General features: G+C 39.8%; 1 protein-coding gene across 1 annotated transcript; it reads left to right on the top strand.

Moving 5' to 3' along the window:
• Positions 1-593: 593 nt before the first annotated feature.
• On the top strand, positions 594-26,448 carry osbp2a (oxysterol binding protein 2a). The gene is made up of 14 exons (XM_088355548.1): positions 594-1,023; positions 2,680-2,885; positions 12,753-13,006; positions 13,098-13,266; positions 13,430-13,538; positions 13,610-13,676; positions 15,274-15,411; positions 15,496-15,741; positions 19,401-19,521; positions 21,446-21,549; positions 21,659-21,754; positions 21,834-22,018; positions 22,102-22,322; positions 24,666-26,448. Exons 1-14 carry the CDS (start codon positions 863-865, stop codon positions 24,806-24,808), a joined length of 2,220 nt encoding a protein of 739 aa, XP_088211674.1. The 5' UTR covers positions 594-862; the 3' UTR covers positions 24,809-26,448.

The raw sequence follows: 26,448 nt of genomic DNA, 5'->3' as shown, positions 1-26,448 counted from the left end.
ACTTTGTGACAGTGACATTTTGTCCTTTATGATGTATTAAAGGCTCTTTGACCTATAAGACTGTTTCATATATTTTTGTATGTAGATTCAAATTATGTATTTAAATGAATATATAGATACAAATAAAATGCTTCCTTCAAAAATAAAGAATAAATTATCTAAGATAAGTTACATATGGATTGAACTGTTTGTTTGGAGTGGGATTTTTTATTTTTGTATGGAAAATAGTTGAACACTTAATAAAAACGAACGTTGAAAAAGTTACATAAATAAATTACTCAATACGAATATTCCATTGAAATACATACAAAAATCGAAATAGATGTGAAATGAAGACATACAGTACAGTACTTGGTTTATATATCTGTGTCGTATACCGACAACGCTGTCGCAAACGAAAAGCCCGCATATGTATTTTACATGACTATATAAAAAAATAAAAAGTAATATACTTCAAAAGTCGCAGCACACCCTATACCATATTTTTCCCATTTCACTATTTAAATCGAAAATCACTTCATTATATGTCCTTTTCTATTTGAGTGCGTAAACTTGGCTACTATACACCTGCTCCCACCATATATGGAAACGACGTCAATGTCGTAAGCACATCGTTACCACTGTAGTCGGTAAAGCATATAAGTGGTTAATAAAAGTGTGTCTTTACACGGGACATTGGTCCATTTTACTGTCGTGTCTCGGCGCCCTCGGGTAGCATGGTTGTCACCAGGATGACTGTTTGACGGATAGCCGTCCAGCTGCAGGGTAGCCTCGGTTAGCATCCCGTTAGCTTGTCGGCACATCTGGACGGTGACCGTTCCACGCCTTCCTCACAGCCGGCGGCGGCGTTTTTTTCTCCTCCATGGATGAGCTGGTGAGGAGTCTGCCCTCCCCGAACCTTCCGGGGATCCAACTGCCGCGCGTGGACACCCACAAGGGCTGGCTCTTTAAATGGACCAACTACTTGAAGGGATACCAGAGGCGCTGGTTTGTCCTCAGCAACGGCCTGCTGTCCTACTACAGGTACTGTCAAGACGGCGTGAAGGTCACTATTGCACGAGGGATCGGACTTACTTTTAGAATAAATACCCTAAACAATGTTTCCAGTTGCAATTATTTTCTACCTATTATAGTTTAGCATACCAAAATAAAACATTCAATCCACTCTAAGGATTAAGTTTTGATTTTGTCATGTTGTTTTGGTACTTCATGTCATTCAATATACTGTATCTTAGTTCCCCCCCCAGTGATTTAGTATCTAGTATTGGTATTGTTACATGTCGCCGCCCTTCAATGCGGAGGTCTGGCTCATCTCCGTAGAGTGGGATGACGCTTTACACAGAAAAACAACAGCGACTAAATGATGAAGGTGCTGTATCTGAGTCAGATCAGGAGGCCTCTCCTGTTACTGGTAAACATGGAAACATACTGTTTCATGTGGGGGAGCAAACCCCCCCCCATTGAGAAAACCGTAATAATTAACTATTACTGAATGTATAATCGGTTTAAGTAAAGTTGAAATTGTGTAGGGCAGCACAGCGCCTGAGGATCAAATCCTCCTGTGCAGAGTTTGCATGTTCTCCCCGTGCTTGGGTGGGTTTCCTCCAGGCACTCCGGTTTCCTCCCACATTCCAATGAAATGCATGTCAGGTTAATTGGCCAGTCCCAATAGGTGTGAATGAGAAACTAAGTTGTCTGTCTCTGTGTGCCCTGTGACTGGCTGGCAACTAGTTCAGGGTGTCCCCTGCCCACTGCCAGAGGACAGTGGGGTGGGCTCCAGCACCCCCGTAACCCTACTGAGGATAAGCGGTGTAGATTGATGGATGAAATTGTGTACATCTGTGACCCCAACCTTTCCTGTGCCACCAATCAGTTTAATGTCTGACAATATTCTCGCTGCTGGCCCAATATTGTAATAACATTAGTAATAATTAACAATAAAAAAAAAAAAAAAACCTAAATCCACCATGTGGCCACTAGACCACTAGGGATGTAGATGTAATAGGAAAAGGCATTCCATTTTATCTCATCACACTTTTATTACTCACAATACCAGAGCTAAATCCATTCGGCCGATGTCATCTAGTGATCTATTGGTTAGGATTCAGCACTTTCATGCTGTGATTTGGGTTTGATTCCCATTGCATCCAATGTTGTGCAAATCTGCTCAGCAATATTTTTTGGCTGAAATCCTGCGATATACTAACATCATACCTTGTGTATAAGCAAAACATATGGCAACTGTTTTTTTCTAAAATAAGGCAACTTTTATTTAAATATGTGCAGCCCAATACCAGTCTGCTTTTATCTTACTTTTAGCAAAGCTGTTCAGAGTGAAATACATTAAGTAGAAAGGATGGGGTGGGGGGGAGAGCTGGAGAGTGACATCTACTCATCCACATGGGTTTTTTTTTGTTTTCTTCTGGATTGTGTCGTATGCGAAAGGTGAAAGTAAGAAATGCACAGTTTCAAGTACAGTTAAGTTATGAATTCTATACAGCTCCTTTAAATAATTGTTATATTAACGCTTGATTGTAAATATATTTAAAATTTCTCATACGCCCTGTAGTGCACCACAAGTTGAGAACCACTTTAGTCGGCCAATGTTTCCCCTTATTGTCCCGTGTAGCCCTGAAAATCAATTTGCCTTAACACTCTTATTTGTATTGTTTTATCCAGAACGCAAGCGGAGATGGGGCATACCTGCCGAGGCACCATCCCCCTTGCGACCGCTCAAATTGAGCTCGGCGATGCTTGCCACTTGCTCATAACAAACAGTGGCAGGAGCTACCACCTGAAGGCCACCTCGGAAGCCGAGTGTCAGCACTGGTTGTCCGCCCTGCAGCAGGCCAAAATCAACGCCAATGCTCTCATTCATCACTCTGGTAAGAGGTGCTCTACTTTGTTTTAGTGCGTTAACTGTGTCATTTGCCCACTGTAAAATGTGGAACTGGAGTCGTCCAATTTCGTTGTTACAATATATCCCATGTTGTAACAATGACAATAAAGGCATATTCTATTCTATTCTATTCTATTCTATTCTATTCTATTCTATTCTATTCTATTCTATTCTATTGATGTGCATGGATAAGGCTACACTAATATCCTTCCACTCTCTGCAATACCCCAAGGTAGAGGTAAGATCGGGCCTAAAAATTCAGCCCGACCCGACCCGAGTCGCAGGTATTTAAACCCAAACCTGCCCAAACCAGACAGATTAACTTAATGTGATAAACGAGCCCAAAATAAACCCGAAACTTTAATTTTCTACCAAAGCAAACACAAAACAGGGTTTGGCGCCGAAGTGCACGTCTCAGCGACATGCAACAAACAAAAGTGAAACTGAACACAATGGCACCAAAAAGAAAATCCTATTCTGCAGATTACAAGCTCTAAATAATGAAAGATCTGGCCGAAAAGCAGAAAGAAAGTTCTTAAAGCTTGTAAGCTACTCACAAGAAGCAGAAATGACGTTTTATGTGAGGGAGGTAGAAGAAGGAAGCCGCGCATCTTTTACCTAAACAAGGAGGATAATTTCTTTGGATTTCGTGATTTTGAGTTAAACTGATAGTTTGGTAAGCATTTTCTTAATCAAAATAACTACTTGAGTAAAAGTAAGTGCATGCTGTGTAGATCCAAAGATCTTACCTAAGTTAAGTGGACCCTACGCTAGCTCAATTTAATTGAAAGCAGGGTTTGTACACCCTTTTTATGGCCAAATTCAAGCACTTTTTAAGGACTTTCGAAGCCAATTTGCCACTTTCTCCTGTACCATTTTAAAAAAATCAGGCGTGAATCATGTATTTCATAGATACACAAATATATCTGATTTACATTTGCATTTTTTAATCTTGTGAGCCCATTCATCTAGACATGATTTTTAAATCTTGAGTACATCGCAAATATACTTGTAGATCTAAACAATACATCTGTAAATATTTTCTCCCCATTTTGGTGTTGCGTAAAAATATGTTATATTACTTACATTTTCAGTTGCAGGAAGTTCATTCCAAATTTACCATTGGGAAACGGTATCTTGATTTTTTTTGGATGTCTCATAATAAATGTCAATAATTGATATGTTATCCTTGCACTAACACATATTTCATAGTGCCCTGCTTAGGTGAAGCATGCACTTGTCATATTGGGCATGAGCCGTAGGGGGCGATAAGCTTTATAGGACTATGCCATACAAACTAATCCCAGCTGTTGGTCATCACGAAGGAAGAAGAAATGCAATGGCAAAGCGAAGCCACCAGAGCATTGTTGACAAACATGGCAACAATTTCAAGCATTTCCAAGCATTTAATCCAAAATTCAAGCACTTTTCAACCCTTGATAACACAATATTAACATTTGAGCATTTAAGAATTTCAAGCGCCTGTATGAACCCTGTGAAAGGCGAAGTTGATGAATGTAATGAAGCTCTTATTGCATATGTTGAGGTCAATATTTTTTGATAGCAAAACCGGTGATTTAAAACAAAACGCTAATGAATGTTCCAAGAAACTCGGTTAGAAAAAGTAAATGTTGCAAAGAAACCACGTCTTTAGTTTTGCATCTTTTTAGAAAAATCAAAAAAACACATGCAGGGACTAATATTACTAAAGCTAACCAATGAAAGTTTCTTAAAGGGACAGTGTCTATTAATTGACCAGTAGATGTTGCAGTATGGTGTAGTGCAGACCTGGGCAAATTACGGCCCGCGGGCCACATCCGGCCCTTTGTACGTCCCTGTCCGGCCCGCGTAGGACCAATTATACACCATAAAAAAAAAAATAAACTTTTATTTTGAAATTTTATTTTGACTACATATACACGTCATAGACGTAGCGCCTTCACGCGCGTATACACTTGAGTGAGTGAAGGTGATACTGTTCGCCAGGGTACCCTTCAAGATGTCGGCACACCCCAAGAAAAGAAAAGTTGATAACGAATGCCGTGTTTTCAACAAGACATGGACTGCCAAATATTTCTTTACAGAAATTAAAGGTAAAGCAGTGTGCTTAGTCTGTGGTACACAGGTTGCTGTGTTTAAAGAATATAATTTGAGTCGCCACTACACGACCAAGCATGAAGATGAATACAGAAACCTGTCTGGTGAAGAGCGTGCAAGAAAGTCTGATGCATTGCTAGCAAAACTACAAACCCAACAAGGTTTTTTCACTAAACTTCACACTTCCAGAGATGCAGCCGTCAGGACAAGTTATGTAATTTCTCATAAAATCGCCAGAAAAAGTAAGGCATTTTCCGACGGAGAGTTCATTAAGGAGTGTTTATTGGACTCTGCTGAGCTGATATGCCCAGAAAAAAAGGGCGCGTTTGAGAACGTTTCACTCTCCCGACGCACTGTAACGAGGCGGATTGAGGACATCGCGGGAAATTTAGAGCTTCAGTTGAAGAAAAGAGCGGCCGACTTTGACTTTTTTTCTCTGGCTTTGGATGAGAGCTGCGATATACGTGACACCGCCCAGCTGCTCATCTTCTTACGTGGGATAACCGCAGACTTTCAAATCACGGAGGAGTTGGCAGCCATGCAGTCAATAAAAGGGACAACCACAGGTAATGACTTGTTCAGAGAGGTAAATGCATGTATGGACATGTTAGGACTGAAATGGGACAAGCTTGCAGGTGTGACAACAGATGGTTGTCCAAATCTTGTCGGGAAAAATATTGGACTTTTAAAGAGAATGCAGGATAAAGTGACAGAAATGAACCCTGATCAGAAATTGACATTTTTGCATTGTATCATACATCAGGAAGTGTTGTGTAAGACAGTGTTAAAAATGAAACATGTTGTTGATTCTGTCACTAAAATAGTTAACTTCATCAGAGCGAGAGCTTTAAATCACAGACAGTTTGTTGCTTTGTTGGAGGAAAATGAGGCTGAACATGGTGACATAAGCTATTACTGCACTGTTAGGTGGCTCAGCCTTGGCAAAATTCTGAAAAGTGTCTGGGACCTGAGAGACCAGATTCAGGAGTTCTGTGTTCAGAAAGGTCATGACGTCTCAGAACTTTCAGATGAAGACTGGTTGGCAGACCTCGGATTCACTGTGGATGTGACTGCACTAATGAACGAACTTAATGTCAAACTGCAGAGCAAGGGCCTTTTTGTGCATGAGATGTACAGTGCAGTGAAGGCTTTTATGAGAAAACTGCAGCTTCTCTCAAGCCAAGTGAAGGACAACATTCTGACCTTCTTGCCAACACTTAAGGAAGCCAAAAGATCAGGCGATCACCTCCAAAAGTACTCAACCATGTTAGAAACATTGCATGCAGAGTTTTCAAGGCGATTTCAAGATTTCAAAACTCTTGAGAGTGAAATGCACATGGTCTCTTCTCCCTTCAAATGCAGTGTGGATGATGCGCCAAGTGAAGTTCAGATGGAACTCATAGATCTGCAGTCTGACACACTTCTGGCAGATCACTTCAAGTCAGTCTCACTGCTGGATTTTTACTCCTCCCTCAAAGAGGAGAACTTTCCACACCTGAGGAAGCATGCTCAGAGAATCCTAGTCCTCTTTGGATCTACCTATCGTTGTGAACAGACATTCTCAGTTATGAAGTTTAATAAATCCACACATAGATCCTCCATGACTGATGACCACCTCTCAGCTGTCCTTCGCATAGCCACTTCAGACATTCCGCCGGATTTCAATGCTCTTGTTCAAGCCCAGAACAGACTGGATTATTCTCACTGAAGAGGTGACATGAGGTGAAGAACATTAAAAGTTATTGTTTGTGGAAATTAACAAGTTAAAAATAAATTGCACTGGTTCAATGATTGTTTTTCTTATTTAACCAATACACGACAATTTCACATAGCCTAATATAAATATTTACAGAGTGCTATATTCTTCTGATTATCAGCATCAGCTATTCAAAATATTTAATTTGAGCATTTTACAATGAAAGAAAGTGTGTGGCCCTCTGACACAATTCAGGTTTCTCATGCGGCCCCTGATAAAAATTAATTGCCCACCCCTGGTGTAGTGCAACCAAAAGCGAGTGCAAAATGCACTAGGAAGAATACAAATGCACCATTTTACCTCTCATTTTTTAATTTTTTGCTTATTATTTAATTCAATATGGTTTATTTAATAATTTAAGTTTGTTTTACCCATAGGAGGCGCAAAATCAGAAACACTGCCCCTATGGTTTTTGTGTCTTTATTATAGTGACCCCAGTGGTCATGTTGTACACACCAGAAGGCGCTTCATCGTTTGCTTTTATACTCAAGCAAAAACTTTTGTTATTTTATTTAAATCATTCTATATTTTGTGTTTTTTTATAAAGTAAAATGTTGTTAATCTTTTTAAATGCCTACCTGGAAAATAATTAAATGAATTAGTGGCTTTCCTATCACTTTCTAACTTGGCAACTTTAAAAAAATGGTGAGTCCTTTGACAGAGCCCTAAGAAATAAAAGATTAATCTGAAGTCAAGTCAAGTCATGTTTAATTGTATAGCCCTTAAACACAAAGAGTCTCCAAGGGCTATACAGACCACAGATTATTGCAAACCACAGACTATTATTACACCATCCCCTGATCTAAAACCCACATGAGGGCAAGGAAAAACTCAAAAACATTTTTAGATCTTGTACACTCTATAATTAAATTAGTGTATTTTCTACCTTCGACCTGATTGCTCTGTTAAAAACAATAAAAACACTTCTAAGCTTTTTTTGTAAAATTAGAAAATCATTACATTTGAGATATTGTGTGAACTGGACCTTTATTTCCTGTCTGATTATACCCCATAACTGTGCCGAAATGTCTTGTATGTGGCTTGCTGGACACAATAGGGCAGCGTCTTATACAAGGGCAAGCCAAAGGCGTCTAAAAGGACGTTATCCTACTCGTCACCTACACTATCATTCATTTCTTGATAAGGGGAATGTGCTGTAGGGACATAAAATCAATCCAACACACATCGTCTTCTGCCGTTTGAGTGCATTAATGACGTCCGCAGTCTATAACATCCCCCCCTTCCCTCCACTATGACGACAGCAAGAATGAACGAGTGACCTTGCTTAAAGCTCCACCTCCCCTTCTGGAAGCAGTAGAGGTACAAAAATGAGTAAGAGAGAAAGAGAGATAGAAAAAGAGAGAGTGAAGGGGAAGATTCATTCAAAATATTGTTCAGCATGCACGCTGGCATTGGGGTGGGATGAGAGCAGTCTGTCTTCCCAATGAAAGTCACCTTGTAAGTAACCAGTTAATTGCTTACCACTCACTAAAGAATAAGGCTTTGAAATAGATGCTGTGTGTTTTCCGTGCATGTGGAACTGCTCCTTTCAGTTTGGACTCATAGACATTTGGATGTGATTAATTCAGGAATCTACAGCTGCTGGTTTTGTTCTTAGGATTAAATTATGAGTGAAAGTACTCAATATTTTAGTATCACGTTAAATTTGCAGCTGAAATTAGGTAACATGGAGAAACCATCTCTGTTGTACTGCTTTGCTTTTCTTGGTCATTTTTACCATCATTCTGGTTTTATTGTTATCCCTAAAGGGTTCTACAATACCAAAAGAGCAATATATTTGAATAACAAACTGTTTCATACAGAGATATTAAGTTTTTAAATATGGTATTTTAGAGCTGCAAGTGTTTCAGTAGACAAAAGTGTTTAAAAAAAGTATGCACGTGTAAGACTTTTTAATACGTGGCAACAAAAATAAGCAGCAACATTACAACTTCACAAGAGGACTGTCTAGTTGACTTTCATGCAGCATCCCTTTATACCATAATATTATTGGAAAGTACAGTAAACATTTCTCTAATATTGTGGATTTTTTAGCCCATTTTTATGCCACATTTTTTTCCTCAAACCACAGCAATAAGCAGAGCACAGAGAGAGAACCAGTAGAGAAGCAAGTGCAAAGGACAGCCTGAACTGTCAGGACCAGAACGGAGACAGGACCCACTCGCGTAACGTTTCTGACAGGTTTATTGGGACAAAGGGAAAGGAGTGCACACCTGATCAGGAGATCGCTGGTCGCGGGGAGTAGGTTGCTCAGACGTGGAAGTGGGACTTCCGTGGCGAGCGATGGCGGTGTCGGGAACGGAAACAAGTCAAAAACCAGGAGAGGAGAGTAGACGTGGTCGAGATCAAACAGATCTTAGCGGGAGAAAAACACAGGACAGGCGAAAAAGGGCTTGCCGTGAAAAAACGGAGATTCGCAGACGGACCGACAAAAGGGGACTGACATGACAGAGTTTAAATACTGACAGGGAGCCAATCTGTCAACAAGCTGCAGCAGGCGCACACAGGGTGGGGCCAATTGGGCGCCATGGCAACCGTGACAGAAGCTGGCGCCACGAGGTGGGGCCAATTGGGCGCCATGGCAACCGTGACATGGACAAAATTTGGAATCACGTCATACTTAATGAAATAGGTTAAGTGCAATGTGACTATTACATAGTAAAAGTTGTTTAAGTTACCCAACTACATACCTAATCTATAGCCTACCAAAGCTATTTGCAATTACTCAGCAGGTAAAGTCAGTTGTTATTTGAATGTATCTTTTAACTTGAGTGTTTACAGTTAGCTTTTATTTGTTATGATTTTTTTTAATGATACAGCTAATAATGTAGAAATAATTTTATTTTGTAACAGATATAAAAGTAAATTAGCCGAAGGTGTTCACTTCAACTTTATCCTTAAAGTACTCACATCAAAAGCATTTATGTGAGAATGCGTTTCCATAAATCATAAAATGAGCTCTATAAAATATAAAAAAATTAAGGTCCTCATCAGTATGCAAATGTATGCGTGCTGTGGTGTGGTTTTTCTACAGCAAACTTCCAGCTTGTCACAACTTTGATGCTGTTCGCCCACGCGTGTCCATGGCGATGGTCCATCTATGAACTGTGGGTGGGCTTGCACTCTTTAGTCACCAATGACACCAAAAAGTATCTTCTACTCTCCAAAGTACACATATATCCTAATCATATGTCATTCCATGACACTGTCCTGCTTGCTATAGTGTGTTGGCTACCTAGCTTTTGTTACCCTACCTGATAAATCTCTGTGAGAATATTTTGTTCCCACTCTATTTGGGTCATACATTTACTTCAGGCATTTGAATGTTTTTTTTTAACTTTTCCCTACACCTCCCCTCCCTTCTAAGATTGGTTGTTTTGCCCTTATTTAGTTGCTTGTTTGTTTTTTAAGGAAAACAAATTCTCTATGATGGGGTCGACTCTGAGCTCTTTAGAAAAAGTTCAATCCACATGCCCACCATTCAAAATCCCTGTGACTGATGGCGAATCACTGAAAAAGAAAGACTGTTGGCAAACTGGACTGCGTCATCTTTCCCCATTTCTAAAAATAGCCGACCCACCCGACTACACGGGCTTACGTTTCCAGGGCAACCGTGTTCGTTCACAGCTTCCCCCTCGTGCAAAAGGATGGAGCGTCTGGGACGGGCTGTATGGTGTTTTTGTTCACAGGCTTGTTTGTGGTCCCATTGGCCTCGTCTTATGAAACTGTATACGGAGTAGTTGGGCTGTTTGGGATTCTTTTAATTAGGTAAAGATCCCACCATCATATAATGTTATGTGAGCTTTGCATAATATAGGTTTTTTTTTCGGCTGTAAAAATATCAGCCACAATTTAAGTCATAATGGTGTCTTGATTTTCAGCATGCTACTAATCAAGGTGATTTCAAAGTAAAGATTAGTCTACAGTATATTGATATATTTTTGTTTCTAACTATTTCGATGAGTAAAGATGTGACAAGCAGAGCTATTAAATGTTGAAAGGTCAAGCAAGCCGTTTATCCACCTCATGGCAATATTTGCAAGGGTAATCATCTTTGTTTTTCATAAAAGAGGCACATATTTCCAACTAATTAGTTAACAAGTGGACACAACATCTTTACAACCTTATTTTCTGACTATAAATAATAATAATAATAATAATAATTTCCTTTGTATTGTCATTCTTTGTAAGAACGAAATGTCGATACACCTGACCCGTTGTAGCGAGCCGATGCAGCCGCAGCCAACAGAGGGCGCCGCCTAATCTGTTGGCCGTTTCTGCGAATTATGCATATTAATCTAATTCCACAGGCACGCAGTGTGTGAGCCATACTAAGCTGTGCTTCAAGTGCAATCACATAACTTTCTTTGATTTTCTCCTTTGCCCAAAACTTCTTCAATGGCAGAAACAGTATTTTCAAATAAATATACTTCAGTACGACTTCCATCCATCCATCCATCCATCCATCCATCCATCCATCCATCCATCCACCCATCCATCCATTATCTGCACCGCTTATCCTCAGTAGGGCCGTGGAAGTGCTGGAGCCCATCCTAGCTATCTTTGGGTAGTGGACACCCTGAACTGGTTGCCACCCATGGCAGGGCACACAGGGACAAACAATCCGCTCGCTCATTCACACCTAGGGACAATTTTGGACCGTTCAATTAACCTGACATGCATGTTTTTGGAATTTGGGAGGAAATCGGAGTGCCCGGAGGAAACCCATGCAAGCACGGGGAGAACATGCAAACTCCACACTGGAGGTTCGGTCTCATGACCTCAGAACTGTGCCGCAAACGCCCTAACCACTGCGCCACCTTGCTGCCCCCAGTACGACTTACATTTCTTAATTTTTTTCCTTCCATAATTATATTTTGGGCTTAATCTGTTTTGTGGTTCGATTTTGAGGTTGAACCCATGTGAGGGAAACAGGGACAGAGGTGCTCAAAATAAGGATGGTATTCCATAACAAACCAGGAACAAGGTAACAAACAAGGTGTCACAAAACAAATAATATCATCCTAACTAATCAAACATCACAATATCCAACATATAACATTATCTTCAACTCAGAATAAAATGACAAAAACTATCACACTTTGGACAGCATGTAGGCTCTCTGATTAATAGGCTCATATATAGTTCTTATTTCATTCCTTTACATTTGAACGATTTTATGAAAATATCAGCTCACTATTCAGTTTTGGACTCACAAAAGTGGATTTCAGTCTCTATTTCTGCTTACTTTATTTGGGCTCAAACCAATTTACTCTCAAATGCAGATGAATTTGTTCATCTGTAAAGCAACATCTTAGGTCTTGGTACTTGAATGTAATTGCCAACTCTGCTAGCTTTCCCATTAGCTAACAAAATGGATGGTGAACAAATCTTGTGTTGTGCGAATAGTTAGTAAACTTAGTTGCACCGGTGTTCTGCAAAAATGTCCTACCTTTGCGAAACGTCCTGCCAATGCCTAGTGTGCATGCGCACAAAGCTGATGGCAACTTTCTCTGGAGAGTACTTACAAATTTGTTTTGATTTATTCTTATTTGACTCTTTCACTGCTTCAAAAAACTATTTCCTGACGTATCTTTTAATCCTGGCGTTTTATTCCATAGTAGCTTTTTACCATGGTGTTTGCTGACTATGGTAATCACTCACTGTATGTATGCATGCCAGCCTTCGTTATATGTCATGCGTAAAAGTTCTGTTTGCAATCATTTTGAGTTTTACTGTTGCTGGTTTTACTTGATTAGAAAGAAAACAAAATTTGTCAGATTAGCCTACAGTAGGACTTCTAGGCAAGGTAAGACAATGGAAATGTTAACAGTTATTTAAATTTACCTTGGAATGAATTGGTTGATTGAACAGCGTAAAGCAACTGAGATAGGTTCGAGCTTACCCACTTACCAAGGAAAACATTTTAAAGAATGAATGAATGAAATTTCTGTATTGCCTTTTGATCTTTGTGAGCAGATGACTCCGGAGATGAAGAAAGTCCCAGCCCACATGACGCTCGAGTCCTAACCCAAGGTGCTCTGAAGACGTTGGCCAACAAACTGGACGACCTCAGCACCTGCAACGAACTGATTGGAAAGCATGGCGCCGCCCTCCAGCGTTCACTTAGCGAATTCGAAGATCTCCGCGGTTGCACCGAAGGCGCGGATAAACTGAAGACGGTTAATGAGCGAGCGGCTCTTTTCCGCATCACCTCCAATGCTATGATCAATGTCAGTGCGAGTTTACAAGCCTTCCTGCATTTTGGCTTTTCTCTTCAGTAATCAAAACGATCTCAAATTGTGTGTCACGTTCTCACCTCAGGCTTGCCGTGATTTCCTGGATGTAGCGCAATCTCAAAACCGGCGGTGGCAGAAAACCCTGCAGCATGAGCAGGAGCAGCGTCATTATTTGGAGACTACTATTGAGCAGTTAGCCAAACAGCACAACAGCCTGGAGACAGCTTGGAGGGAGAAGCCCACCTCGTACACAGGTAAAACGCACAGAGTCTTCCTATTTCTACTCTTGTCTACATTCGGACTGCAATTTTTTGACAAATCGGCACAAGAAAATCATAAGAAGGAAGAGTTTTGTATTTTACTAAAGAGTGTTCCTTGAACTATATTCAAAGGCATTTGTCTTAAATTTCTCCGCAGGTGAGCAGAGACGGCGCGAGGTGGACGAGAGCGACGAGAACGATGAGTTCTTCGACGCCATGGAGGATGCGCCTTCGTTTATTACCGTGAATGCGGAAACAAAGCATAGGTAAGATTTTTTGTGTAGACTCTTGAGATCATAATTCTGTCTCACTTCATCAATAAAATTCTTTTCCTCAGGCGCTCAGGGAGTAGTCAGAGTATGATGAGTGGGGGTGTCCCCAGTGACTGGACCCTGAATGAGAATGTAGGTGCTTTTACACAAGGGGTGTCCAAACATTTTCTTCAGGATAGACAAAATTAAAGGATGCTTTTTTGCTTTTCTTTTAAACTGTATTTTAGAAGACACACCATCATTTTTGTTTGTTTTTTAAAAGTCTTTACATGTAATGCACTATAAGGTTTTCAAGATTGTGGGGTGATTGAGGACCCTGTGACCCACTAGAAAATATAAGCCCCTTTACTAGAATCACCCAAATTCTATACAAAAGTTATCTTTTCAAAGTAGTTTATTTAAATAATAATGATAATGATTTGTTAATGATAATACATACTGTATAGTTGTAAAGAGATACCATATTTATTCATGTACAACATCACAGAATGAACAAATCAACTGAAAAGAAAATAGGCTCATATTCAATCGATCATATTTATATCTTACATAATTATAACAATTATCTGTTAATCCATTTAAAAATGATCACATTAATCATATTATGCAGTATTTTACAGTTTCCGTCCATTTTTCCTTTTCACATCCTTGTCCTCCTTACTCTCTAACAACAATACAATGCGTACAACCTGAGACAAATTGGGCATTTTTTTTTTTTTCATAAAAATGTATATTTTAAAGTGGGATTGGACTAAAACCAAGAGTGAGCCACAAGAGCCCGACATACCAAGTGCGAGCCTGTGCCCAGTCCTCACTTCCATCACTTTTTTGCAGCCGACGTCAGCCTGATCAAGAGTGTTCTCCAGTGTCGTCTGTTCGGTGAGGCTGTTGTCCAAGATGGCACCTCAGCGATGCTCACTGCTACCAATAGTGCTCCGATGAGCGTACTGTATTCACTGTGTCTTCTTGGGAGGCCAGTTCAAAAGCGCTCAGTTCAAATTCCAAAAAAGAAAAATCTTTTCAAAGTAATTTATTTAAAGAATTACTAAAGAACTATTTATTTTGTATGGAAAATCTAAACTTAAGCGTGCAGAAAGAGGAAAATATTTAGTTTGTAAATATGATCTCATCTCATCTCATTAGAGAGAGGTGCTGGAGCCCATCCCAGCAATCATCGGGCAGTGGGCAGGGGACACCCTGAACTGGTTGCCAGCCAATCGCAGGGCACACGGGGACAGACAACTCGCTCGCTCATTCACACCTAGGGACAATTTGGACCGGCCAATTCACCTGAAAAGCATGTTTTTGGAATGTGGGAGGAAACCGGAGTGCCCGGAGGAAAGCACAGGGAGAACATACAAACTCCGCACAGGAAGTCTGGAGCTGGATTTGAACCCACGCAGGAGGTTCCCAAGGCATGAACTGTGCTGCACATGCGCTAACCACTGCGCCACGGTGCTGCCCTAAATATGATCTGTTTCATGAAAATAAATACTGTATAGTTGTAAATAGTTTATTTATTGATTTATTTATTGTTTTGTTTTTTTCAGAAATGCTGTAGAATGCGTATTAAACCCTTTTTATCAGGAGAAAATATTATTTTTAGTCCATGCGGTAAGCTGCTAAAAAATGGTCATAAATGGCCTTAAGGCCATAGTTTGGACACCCCCGTATTTCACTTTCTCTTTCATCAGGAGCAACAACAACGTAACAACCGCTTCTTTTTCAGAGCACCTCAGACTCCAACCACATGGTAATACGCAGAACAAGACGCAGCCGTATACCAGACAAACCCAATTACTCCCTGAACCTGTGGAGCATCATGAAGAACTGTATCGGAAAAGACTTGTCCAAGATACCCATGCCTGTAAACGCCTCACGTAGGAATCATAACCACTAACGCGATGCTATTCAACTTATTTACAAATCACGTCTTCCCGATCAATGGCAGGTCAACTTCAACGAGCCGTTGTCGATGCTGCAGCGTCTGACCGAGGACCTGGAGTACAGCGAGATCCTGGATCGGGCAGCTCGCTGCGACTCCTCCCTGGAGCAGATGTGCCTTGTGGCCGCCTTCTCGGTCTCCTCTTACTCCACCACTGTCCATCGCACATCCAAACCTTTCAACCCTCTGTTAGGAGAGACTTATGAGTTGGACCGAATGCAGGAATACGGCTACCGCTCCATCTGTGAGCAGGTGAGTAGTTATTCTAGTCCTCAGCGATTTACTTTAATACAGAGTAATTTGCATTACCGACGTGGTGACGCTGCCGCTCCAAGTAGCTGGATTACACACCCGGGGAATCCGACAGTTTAACTAAGAAAGCATCGTGATTTCTGCCAATTGCTCTGAATGTCAAACTGAAGAAATTAAATGAAGCGAGGGTAAACAGGGCGAGTAACTATGACGGCCTTCGGTAGCCAAATGTCTTGTCATCTAATTATTGACGTGCGTGAATGAATGAACAAGATTCCCACTGTCCCAATAGAGTAAGATCGCGGTCTTGGCAGAATCATGGCTGAAATGTCTAAGAAAAGTAACATATTGTGCCGCGATTGAAACAATCCTTTGGCTGTTGCCTGTTTCTCAATCAACTACCACAGCAGTAAATACCATATTTTCCGCACTATAAGGCGCACCTAAAAGCCTTTATTTTTTTCAAAAGCTGACCATGCGCCTTATAATACAGTGCGCCTTATCTATTGAGCAATATTAAGTCGCAAAGTCTTCCAACTAACTTGCAGCCGCCGACTAGATTTTCCCCCGAACGCCAAGTAGTCCGCGGTGTATGCTGGGATTTATTTACCGGCGTTTCATTGGCTAACCAATGTGTCAATCATTATTTGAATCGATCACTATTGGCTAAAGTTATTCGGAGGTCAAGGGGCGGATCCTTTTTATCATTTACAGCAGGGGTCGGGAACCTATGGCTCGCGAGCCATATATGGCTCTTTCTATGAATATCTATGGCTCAGAGACAAATTTGATTGCATGCAAAATTTCTCCATCCTATTCGAAACTTGAGTTGTTCGTCCTATTCAGGTACACGCAAAGCCAATCCAGAGCTAAGTCTTGCGGCGTTACTTCGCAGTATATATAGGGCACGTTTTTTCACTACAACTTACAGTCAAGGTGTCACACAAAAAAGGGGGGAAAAAAACTCGTTTTGGCTGTACAACGCTAAAGAATCCTTTATATAAAAGTTCACTATATAATCTGTGTTCAGTGTTCAGATACCTTATGATGAATCCACAGAACACACTGTAAATACGCCAAAACACCGGAAGAGAACTTAGTCTTTTGATTGGGTAAGTGGGAGGGATGGGTGGAGCCATGCAAAAAGCGCAAGCACTCCCTCCCATCTCTCGCTCTACGCCATCTGCGCCAAAAGTGAGCTCATCAGTCTCCCTATTTGCAGAATGTTGTGACGTTTTTACACAATAACAACTTGCATCTGGTTTTGAAACCAATATGTATGAAAAAAAGGGTCAAAAGGAGTTTAACCGATCTTGAGTAATTGCAAGAAAGAGACAATTTTAAAGTGGTATGTTTGTTGATTTTGGGACAGGGGCTCTGGCATTATTCTCTTTTCATAATTTTTATCAAATCATCAAAAATAAATGTGCTGAAGACTAAGCTTTTGTCTGGGGTGCGGGTTTAGCAATTTTGTAAATTTGTCTCATAATATATGGTGTGGCTCTTTCCCAAAATAAAATTAATATTTTTTGCTTTTATGGCTCTTTGAGTCAAAAAGGTTCCCGACCCCTGATTTACAGGCTGGCATAGGCTTAAACGGCAAAACAAAGCCTGCAATTGGACAAAAAAGATTTGTCAATCATCAGTTGAATCGATCACTATTGGCTAAAGTTATTCGGAGGTCAAGGGGCGGATCCTTTTTATCATTTACAGGCTGGCATAGGCTTAAACGGCAAAACAAAGCCTGCAATTGGCCGAAAAAGATGAATGTGTACAGCACGTGGTGGACGGCATACAGAAAGCATTTTTTACTATTTTCTATTTGTAAATATTTTATTCTCCTGGATTTACTAAACTCACTGATATAAGAGGACCATGGCTGCACATTATTATGAACACAACGACTTCGGTGAGCTACTCCGGCTACATATTATCCCTGTATCTTGTTTCAGACTGAACTCGATGTTTCTGTGATAAGCGGTGCAGATAATGGATGGAATGGAGTGTCTATTTTTGAATTAAACTCAATTCCAAGTGTTTATTGTCATATGCACAGTAAAGTTGCAAGCGAAAAAGAAAATAGAAACTAAGGAATGGTTGGCATTTCTTGAATCCCAAGACTTTAACCTTCCGAATGATGGAACGATGCATTTGAGTGACATCGTACGGACACCGCATCCGCACGTGTTCTCGACACGTATTTTCGTCTTTGCAAGCTTTTGGAATGTTAATGGGGTAATAAGTCGGACTGAACTATCTGACTGTTCTGTCGACGTTCCTACTGTAACGCCTTATAATCCGGTGCATCTTATGTATGTCAAAAATAGGACCAAAAACTATTTTTTCGGGGTGCGCCCTATAACCCGGTGCGCCTTATAGTGCGGAAAATACGGTAATTAAATTGGCATGGAGATGTACACAAACACAAGTGCGAAAAAAATCATTATACTTAAATGCTAAAAGAAAGTTGTGTTGGCTGATTAACTATTTTAGTGTGGCAGCAAGTGACTATCGGGTATATTTTCCTAAATATGACATCAGCTTTTGGCCAGATAGGGAAAATATACCTGATAGTCACCGGTTGCCACACTAAGATATACAATTTCCCAACATTATTTGTCAGAAAGATTGTATGCATTCATGTTTAATGAATTTTTGTCACAGTCATGAATTTATTTTAATGCCAATTTAATTGACTCCTGTGCTTGTTGATTAAGATTGACAGCTGCGGACTTTGTCCACAAACAAGTGTCTTAGTCACGGCACATTGTGTTACGTATTTGTTTTTTTTTTAATGAAAGGAATGGATGAGAATGCATTCATTTTTATGGCTGTTTAAATGGACAGTGTGTAAAATCTAGTGCCTTCTAGTGACGCAAAAATCTTTCATTCAGTAAAAAAAAAAAGCATTGATTTTAAAACTAAGAAAAAATACCTGAAGTATGATTCCAATGTTCCTTCCATCCATCAATTATCTGCACCGCTTATCCTCAGTAGGGTCACGGGGGTGCTGGAGCCCATCCCAGCCAGCTTTGGGCAGTGTGCAGAGGACACCCTGAATTGGTTGCCAGCCAGTCGCAGGGCACACAGAGACAGACAAATCACAAGGGACAATTTGGACTGGCCAATTAACCTGACATGCATGTTTTTGGAATGTGGGAGGAAACTGGAGTGCCCGGAGGAAACCCACGCAAGCATGGGGGGAACATGCAAACTCCACACAGGAGGGTTTGATCCCATGACCTCAGAAATGTGCCGCACACGTGCTAACCACTGTGCTGCCATGCTACCTCATTCCAATGTTAGTTTTTATTTTTAAAAAATGTATTTCTTTTACATCGTGGAATCCCTACCTAGGGTCGCCACCATGTTTGTCAGGCAACTTACTGCTATGCTGTGCTTTTGGCACTGGTTTTCGTTTTGCATTAGACAATACAGTGTCATCTAGTGATCAAATATTGCACACTTGGGCTTTAGGCCTGCGGCTTAAAATCCAGTGCGCCTTGTACAAGAACAAAGTTGAGTTTCTTTCTTAAGTTTGAGCATGCGGCTGGTGCACTTTGTATTCCAGAATTTACGGTACATTGAAAACGGAAACAATTTACCAAACCTTTTTTTCGTGTTTTATAATCGTCATTTGTTTTTTTTCTTCCACGCAGGTGAGTCATCACCCACCAGCAGCCGCCCATCATGTCACCTCACAGCGAGGATGGACCTTGTGGCAACACATAACTATTGACAGCAAGTTCCGCGGGAAGTATATCTCTGTCATGCCGTTAGGTAAGAAGCATATACACCTTTTTTAATGCCTCCCACCATAATGTTGCCTAATATCCATGTTTTAACACATAATTTCCATTTAAATTGGATGCCAGGTCAAAGGAATCCCTTGCATTATATGTTGTCTGTGCATCCACTAAAATAGGTAGTGCTGTATTGTGCAGATTGCCACAGTTAAAATAATGGGCAAACATTTTGTAAAGAAAACCATTTGGCGTTGAATTCCACTTCTAAATCATTGAAAATGCAATCCAAGGCCTTTAACATCCACCCATCCATTAGATGCACCGTTTATACTCAGTAGGGTCGCGGGGATGCTGGAGACCATCCCAGTTTTCTTTTCATTGAGCAGGGGACAACCAGAACTGGTTGCCAGCTAGTCGCAGGGCAGGCATTTAACATATTTAGGTATACAGACGCTCCCCTACTTGCGACCATTCGACTTAAGTAAACCGGTAGACACAAAACAAAAATTCGGGATATCGAAAAATATCCAGACATTGCTGCAAGTTAGATTTTGTAATCTGTGCACCTTTATCTGAGTAGAGGACATTACTGGAATGCTTCTTTCCGCCGCTACTGGCGTGCGGTGGCGCTGTGAGAGCTCAGCCAGCATCCACCCCGGAGAAGAAATCCGGGTTCCTCTTCCTAGTTCGTGTGTAAACATACTATACTATACCCCCAATAAGCAGGTTAGCGCCTTACATGGCTGCACAGATCACAGCCGCTATTGGGAAATGTGAAGCACAATGTAAAGCGCTTTGGGAAGTCATTGACTTGAAAAGCGCTATATAAATGCAGATCATAAATGCAGATCATTTCATTTCATTTCACTATACTGTATCTCCAGCACACTAAAAACTTGGTCATTTTTATTGTTTAATATATCGTGCATCCATTCAATATGGTTGGTGTAAAGTGTAAAGAAGAGGCAAGCGCTTTTTTTTTTCAAATCCAAGTGGAATATCCAAGCTTGATCTGGTTGAGAAAATGGTTAGATTGCTTTTTTTTTGGCCACTTTTTACCACGGAGGAGGAAGGCGCCTAACTCTTGAAGCTCATCTTCCAAAAGTAAATTAAACTTAACTTATCTTTATCGAGCATATTATTTTATGAAATGTTTATTTTAGTACAAAACAATACAGGTTACTTATAAGAGCCTTCAACATACTTAAATAAACCTTAAACATACAAAATAGAGCACTGACGTAACTTACGGACAAATTCAACTTACGAACAATCTCGTTCATAAGTAGGGCCTGTTTTTATAGATTTTTTTTTAGCTTCGTTTGCATTTCATCAATTTACTTTACTTACTTTACTTACTTTAATATAACATTTTCTGTCTGCGACTATAGCATTTGATTTTATAATTTAGTAATTTCTATCTAAAAATTTATCTCATTGTTATTACTTTGCTGCATTCACTGTGAACTGGGATTTCCTGTTCCTCAGCATTGGAAGTAGGGCTGAAACTAACAGCTATTCAAATATTCATTTAATCAGAGACTATTCTTAAATTGAGCATGCAGTCGATTAAAGATTTAGAAAATGTTTAAAAAAAAAGAAAATCACAAAAAATAGACACAATGAAAACTACTTTTTTCAGCAAAGATACTACGGATTCATGGAAAGTATATATAAAATGTGGTTTGCAATAGTCTGTTGTCTGTGCAGCCCTTTGAGACTTCTTGTGATTAAGAGCTATACAAATGAACATGAATTGACTTGACACTTGTGCCCAATTCATCCTATTGTTGTGTTTGTCAAAAGACATGGATTTAAAAAAACAATTTATTGGGAGAAAGAACGATTTATTTTTCCTAATTTGCGGTTCAAGTAATATGTAACTTGTTGTTTTTAATTTAAGAAATTGTGCTGCATTTCCCCATGGCTCTGTCTTGATGTAATTCCTTCCAAAATAGGAAAGATTCACCTGAAGTTTCACTCGAGTGGGAATCAGTATGTGTGGAGCAAAGTGACCTCAACGGTTCACAATATTATTGTGGGAAAGCTGTGGATTGATCAGGTTAGGTCTCATTTATTTAGTCATTTCAGCAATTTTCTATATTTGGATTTAAATTGCAGAAAAAGTAATGAAAAACTCTTCTTCTTTTGCAAAACCTCTTGTCTGGCAGTCTGGTGACATTGACATTGTAAACACCACCACCAAGGACACCTGCCATCTCAAGTTTTTACCCTACAGTTACTTCTCCAGAGATGTCCCGCGCAAAGTATGAGAGCACCACTGTGTTTTGGTGGAACTCGCACTAACGTGTAAAAGGTTGCTAATGCGAGTGATTTGTTTTGTAGGTGACAGGTGTTGTAGAAGACGGGGAAGGCGTGGCGCATTATATCCTATCAGGAACGTGGGATGAAAAGATGGAAAGTGCCAAGATAGTGGATAGCAGTCAGGGAGGTGGAGGTTCCGAAGGCAAACAGAAGACGGTTTATCAGACTCTTCAGCCAAAACTTCTGTGGAAGAAATACCCTCTCCCGTATGATCTTTTAATCCTGACCACTTTCTTTGCAATGACCGAGTGTGCCATGCCTCACTTTATTTTCTCTGTTGCGTCACTAGGGACAATGCAGAGAACATGCATTATTTCTCTGCTTTGGCCTTGACTTTGAATGAGCCAGAGGAGGGGGTAGCGCCCACAGATAGCCGCCTGAGACCAGACCAGCGACTGATGGAGGCAGGCCTGTGGGATGAAGCCAACACTCAGAAGCAGCGTCTAGAGGAGTCTCAGAGGCTTGAGAGAAAGAGGAGGGAAGTCCAGACCACACAGGCCCTAGAAGAAGGTCAGTCCCAACAACACTGCACGGTGGTACCTCTATGTACTAGCACCTCTTGACACAAGAATTTTAATATACGATATTTATTTGGAACCAAAATCTTGCTTGCCGTATGAAGAAAAGAAACATGAAAGAAACAAAGGAGTTGAAAGAACTACAGTCGAAATACAATTTTAAAAATGTGCTACAAAAATTTTCTGTGCGGACGCTCCCCTACTTACGACCATTCAACTTACGTAAAACGGTAGATACGTTAGATTTTGTATTGTGTGCACTTTTTTCCCAGTACAGCACATTACTGTAGTGCTTCTTTCAGCCGCTATCGGCGTGTGGTGGAGCTATGAGAGCTCACCCAGCATCCACGTGTAAGATAAAGAATCCGCTTCCTCTTCCTATTTCGTGTGTAGACATTACATACTGTCTATACTATGCCTATACTCTCTCAGGCGTGCTAAGAACTGTGACGTTTTTATAGTTTAATATCTCGTGCATCCATTCAATATCGCTGCTGTAAAGTTTAAAGAAGAGGCTAGCCATTTATTTTGAAACAAAGTAGAATAAAAAAGCTTGATGCAGTTGCGAAAATGGTCGCTTTTTTTCTGCTACTTTTTACTACCTCTTAAAGCACATCTTCCAAAAGTAAGTTAAACTCAACTTTATTTATATTTAAAGAGCATATTATTTTATAAAATTTTCATTTTCAGTACAAAACAATACAGGTTGCTTATACAAGCCTTAAACATATATTCCATACAAAATATAGCACTAAAGTAACTTACGAACAAATTCAACTTACGAACAAATTCAACTTATGAACGATCATCTGGAACCTATCTTGTTCGTAAGTAGGGCAGCATCTGTATGTTCATCCTCATTTCAAATTACAGTAACTTTAATTTTAAGTCTACACTAAGAGCTTATGTATCATCAACAGTCGTGCACACTAATGCTCTTGAATCAATCAGATGGATCCCATTACTTATTCCTATCCCACTATATTGAAATAATCGCATTGCGTCTTGTAAAATAAATCAATGATTTATTTACTCTTCTGATTTCTGAGTGCTCAATATGAACTACTACTTTTTTTCTAATGCAATCCTAGATGGGAAAATAAGCTTCCACTCTCAGTACACAAAATATTATTCATGCAGGGGGAACTTTAGACATTAAAAAGCGGTAGTTTTTATGGCGCACTCTATTCTTGCACACAAAACACAATCCGTCTCAAGAATATTAAGAAAAATCATGCTTGTTTGAAACCAAAAGTGGCAAACTTTTACCAAAATGGGGATCAACTGCATCGTTGGGGCAGTTCATTTATACATAAAGACTTATTCTTGCCTCAAAATGAAGCAGACGTAAACTAAAGTACAAGTCTAGAATCAAGAGCTTTTTAAAATATATATATAATTTTTTTCAATCTGTTGTCGTTTCTAAGGGGAGAAAAGCAATGGTAGTCTAATGCGTAACACGGTAACATACCTGTCAACCTCCACTGCTCAATGCCCGTACAAACTGTCGTATTTTCCCGTACAAAATACAAAATAATCGTACACCATATATATATATTTTTTTTTCCGTAATGATGCATGATGGGAAATCCCTAGGCGGCAGACGCATGCGATTGACAAATTTGCTTTTTTTCCGTACAGATTTCCTTGTATATCGAACTCGTCTTAAAATGCATAAAAAACGTACTTTGTACTGCAAAACCGTACAGGTTGACAGGTATGCGGTAATGTTGCTGAGTATTATTACTGAAGTTCACCTTACATTTATTAGTCGTAAAACTTTTCTTTGAGTCTGCAAGACTGTAATCCTGCCCCCTATTGGTTCTTTTGTGCATAACGACACAGCGAGTGATGATTGTCAGAGAAATGTTTTTGCATTCCATCCTTCTTTTTGTTTTGTTTTGTTATGATGTACGATGTTGTTGGGAATTATCTTTCTAATCAAAAACAGCTAATCTGTAGTGATCCAAATATTTTGTTTCGAATATAAACTTGTTTTTTAAAATAATTTATAGAACCTGCTTCACTTTCAACAGTTTTGAAATACAATGTTTTAAATTCAATTGGCAAGCATGTGGTCCATCAGTATGTCTTGAAAATAAACATTTTACAAAAAAAAGAAACTTGAAAATCGGTTTTCCTCATGTTGAGGTTTTGAGTTTTTTCTTGCCCGCATGTTGGTTTAAGATCAGGGGATGGTGTCATTGTAACCTGTAGAGTCGTTTGAGACATTGTGATTAAGGGCGTCACAAATAAATGTGACTTGACTGAACCTGATGTTCACAGGTTGACCCTTGAACTAATTCTAACACATGATGTGTGTATGTGTGTGCAGGCCAGGAAGCTGAAATATACCAACCACTCTGGTTTAAGAAAAGAATGGACGAATCTTCAAATAAAAGCAGCTACATCTACAGGGGGGGCTACTGGGAGGCCAAAGAAAGGCAGGACTGGAGAATGTGCCCCGAAATCTTCTAAAAAAATAAATGGAACCAGCGGCTGCTACTATCTGTGGTCCAATCATATCAAAACCAAAATATATTTAAAACTGGAACAAGACGCTTCTTGACGTATTGTTCTTCTGAGAAGGGATACATTTCTGCTTTCTGGAGCTTTCTGAAAAGGAAAACTGTGCTTTACACATTTATGCTTTCAAAACAATACCAACTATGAGAGGTAAGATCAGGCTTTAAAATTTTTCCCCGACCCGAGTCGCGGGTTTATAAACCCAAACCCGCCCACACCTGACGGATGAACCTGATTTGATAAGCGAGCCCGAAATAAACCCAAAGCTTTAATTTGCCGCCAAAGTAGACACAAAACTTTACTTCGGCATTGCGTACTTCAGCGTCAAACTGTGCATTTTGTCTGAACTACGCAACTTGGGGTTTACATGAGGCAGAGTCCCTCAAATCTAGTGTGCACTGAAAATGCAGCGCCAAAATGAACGGTGAGGCGCCGACATGCGCATTTCAGCAATGTGCAGTGAATGAAAGTGAAAGGGAAACTAAACGAAATAGCACGGAAAAGGAAATCCTATTCTCCAGATTACAAGCTGCAAATAGTAAAATATTTGGCCGAAAAACAGAAAGAAAGCGTGTAAAGCTCTTAAGCATTTGGCAAGAGGTGGAAATGACGTCTGAAATGAGGGAGGTTGAAGGAGGAAGCGGCGCATCTTTTACCCCAACACCGAGGGTGAAGATTTCTTTGGATTTAGTGATTTGAAGATAAACTGATAGTTTGGTTAGCATTATCTCCATCTAAATAATTACTTTAGAATAAGTAAGTGCATGCTCTGCAGGTGCTCCACGAGAAAAAAAAAACAGCGAGAGAAAGAGAACCCCGGCCGTTTCGACTTAATAATTGACATTTTAAGCCCAAACCCGGCTACCAAATTTCGGCCCAGGTTCGGGTCAGGCCACTCAAGATCTTACCTCTATAACTAGTGTTAGGATATATTTTGGAGGTTTGTTTTTTCACTTTAGATAGAATAAGCTAATAAAGAAATGTATTCAATGTTCCTGGAGAACAGTCATCCTCCATCACATAAGATGTAAGCAATCTGACTTGTAAATACAATAGAAAAATAGGTGGGAGGGTCTATATTTCTTAAATTGTTGCTTAAATAAAACTTTCACGAAAAGATGACTAGACTGAGCCTAGAAAATTGTAGATAGACACCAACAAACTTGCTTTGTTTGACCTGTTAAAAACGATAGTGTGTCTTGTAATTGTTGTTGAAACATTTCTGCAATAAGTAAACTGCACTTCTATTTGAGAAAAATCATCTCAGGCAGATAAACAACATTTATTTTATGCTAGTTTAAATATTTTAAAATAAAGTATTGTATAGAGAAGCTAAATAGCAACACAAGTGCTTAAGGTTATAAGCACAGCACCACTCTTGAATGAGTTAAAAAAATAGACTACACTTAACTCTGTTTATTGTACAAATATTTCAGTCACTGGTTGACTTTTGTCTGTCTAGAAGAAAAAACTTTAGTCGTAGAATGTCATTATATAAAATGACTGTAAAAAGTTTCCTTTTTTTAATATCCCATCCCTGATATGGTTACTGTTTAATAATATGTTGAGTAAATAAAATATAAATCTCGAGA

Source organism: Urocampus carinirostris, chromosome 16 (assembly GCF_059441175.1).
Source record: "Urocampus carinirostris isolate Australia breed hairy pipefish chromosome 16, RoL_Ucar_1.0, whole genome shotgun sequence".
In the NCBI taxonomy this organism is placed as follows: domain Eukaryota; kingdom Metazoa; phylum Chordata; class Actinopteri; order Syngnathiformes; family Syngnathidae; genus Urocampus; species Urocampus carinirostris.
This window is presented reverse-complemented; position numbering and strand designations above follow the sequence as displayed.

Bases quoted from the DNA above. Each gene is read 5' to 3' on its own strand.
- osbp2a (XM_088355548.1), top strand. From the start codon at position 863: ATGGATGAGCTGGTGAGGAGTCTGCCCTCCCCGAACCTTCCGGGGATC. The intron at 13,007-13,097 runs GTCAGTGCGAGT...TTCTCACCTCAG, and splicing joins CCTCCAATGCTATGATCAAT to GCTTGCCGTGATTTCCTGGA. The intron at 21,755-21,833 runs GTATGAGAGCAC...TTTGTTTTGTAG, and splicing joins CCAGAGATGTCCCGCGCAAA to GTGACAGGTGTTGTAGAAGA.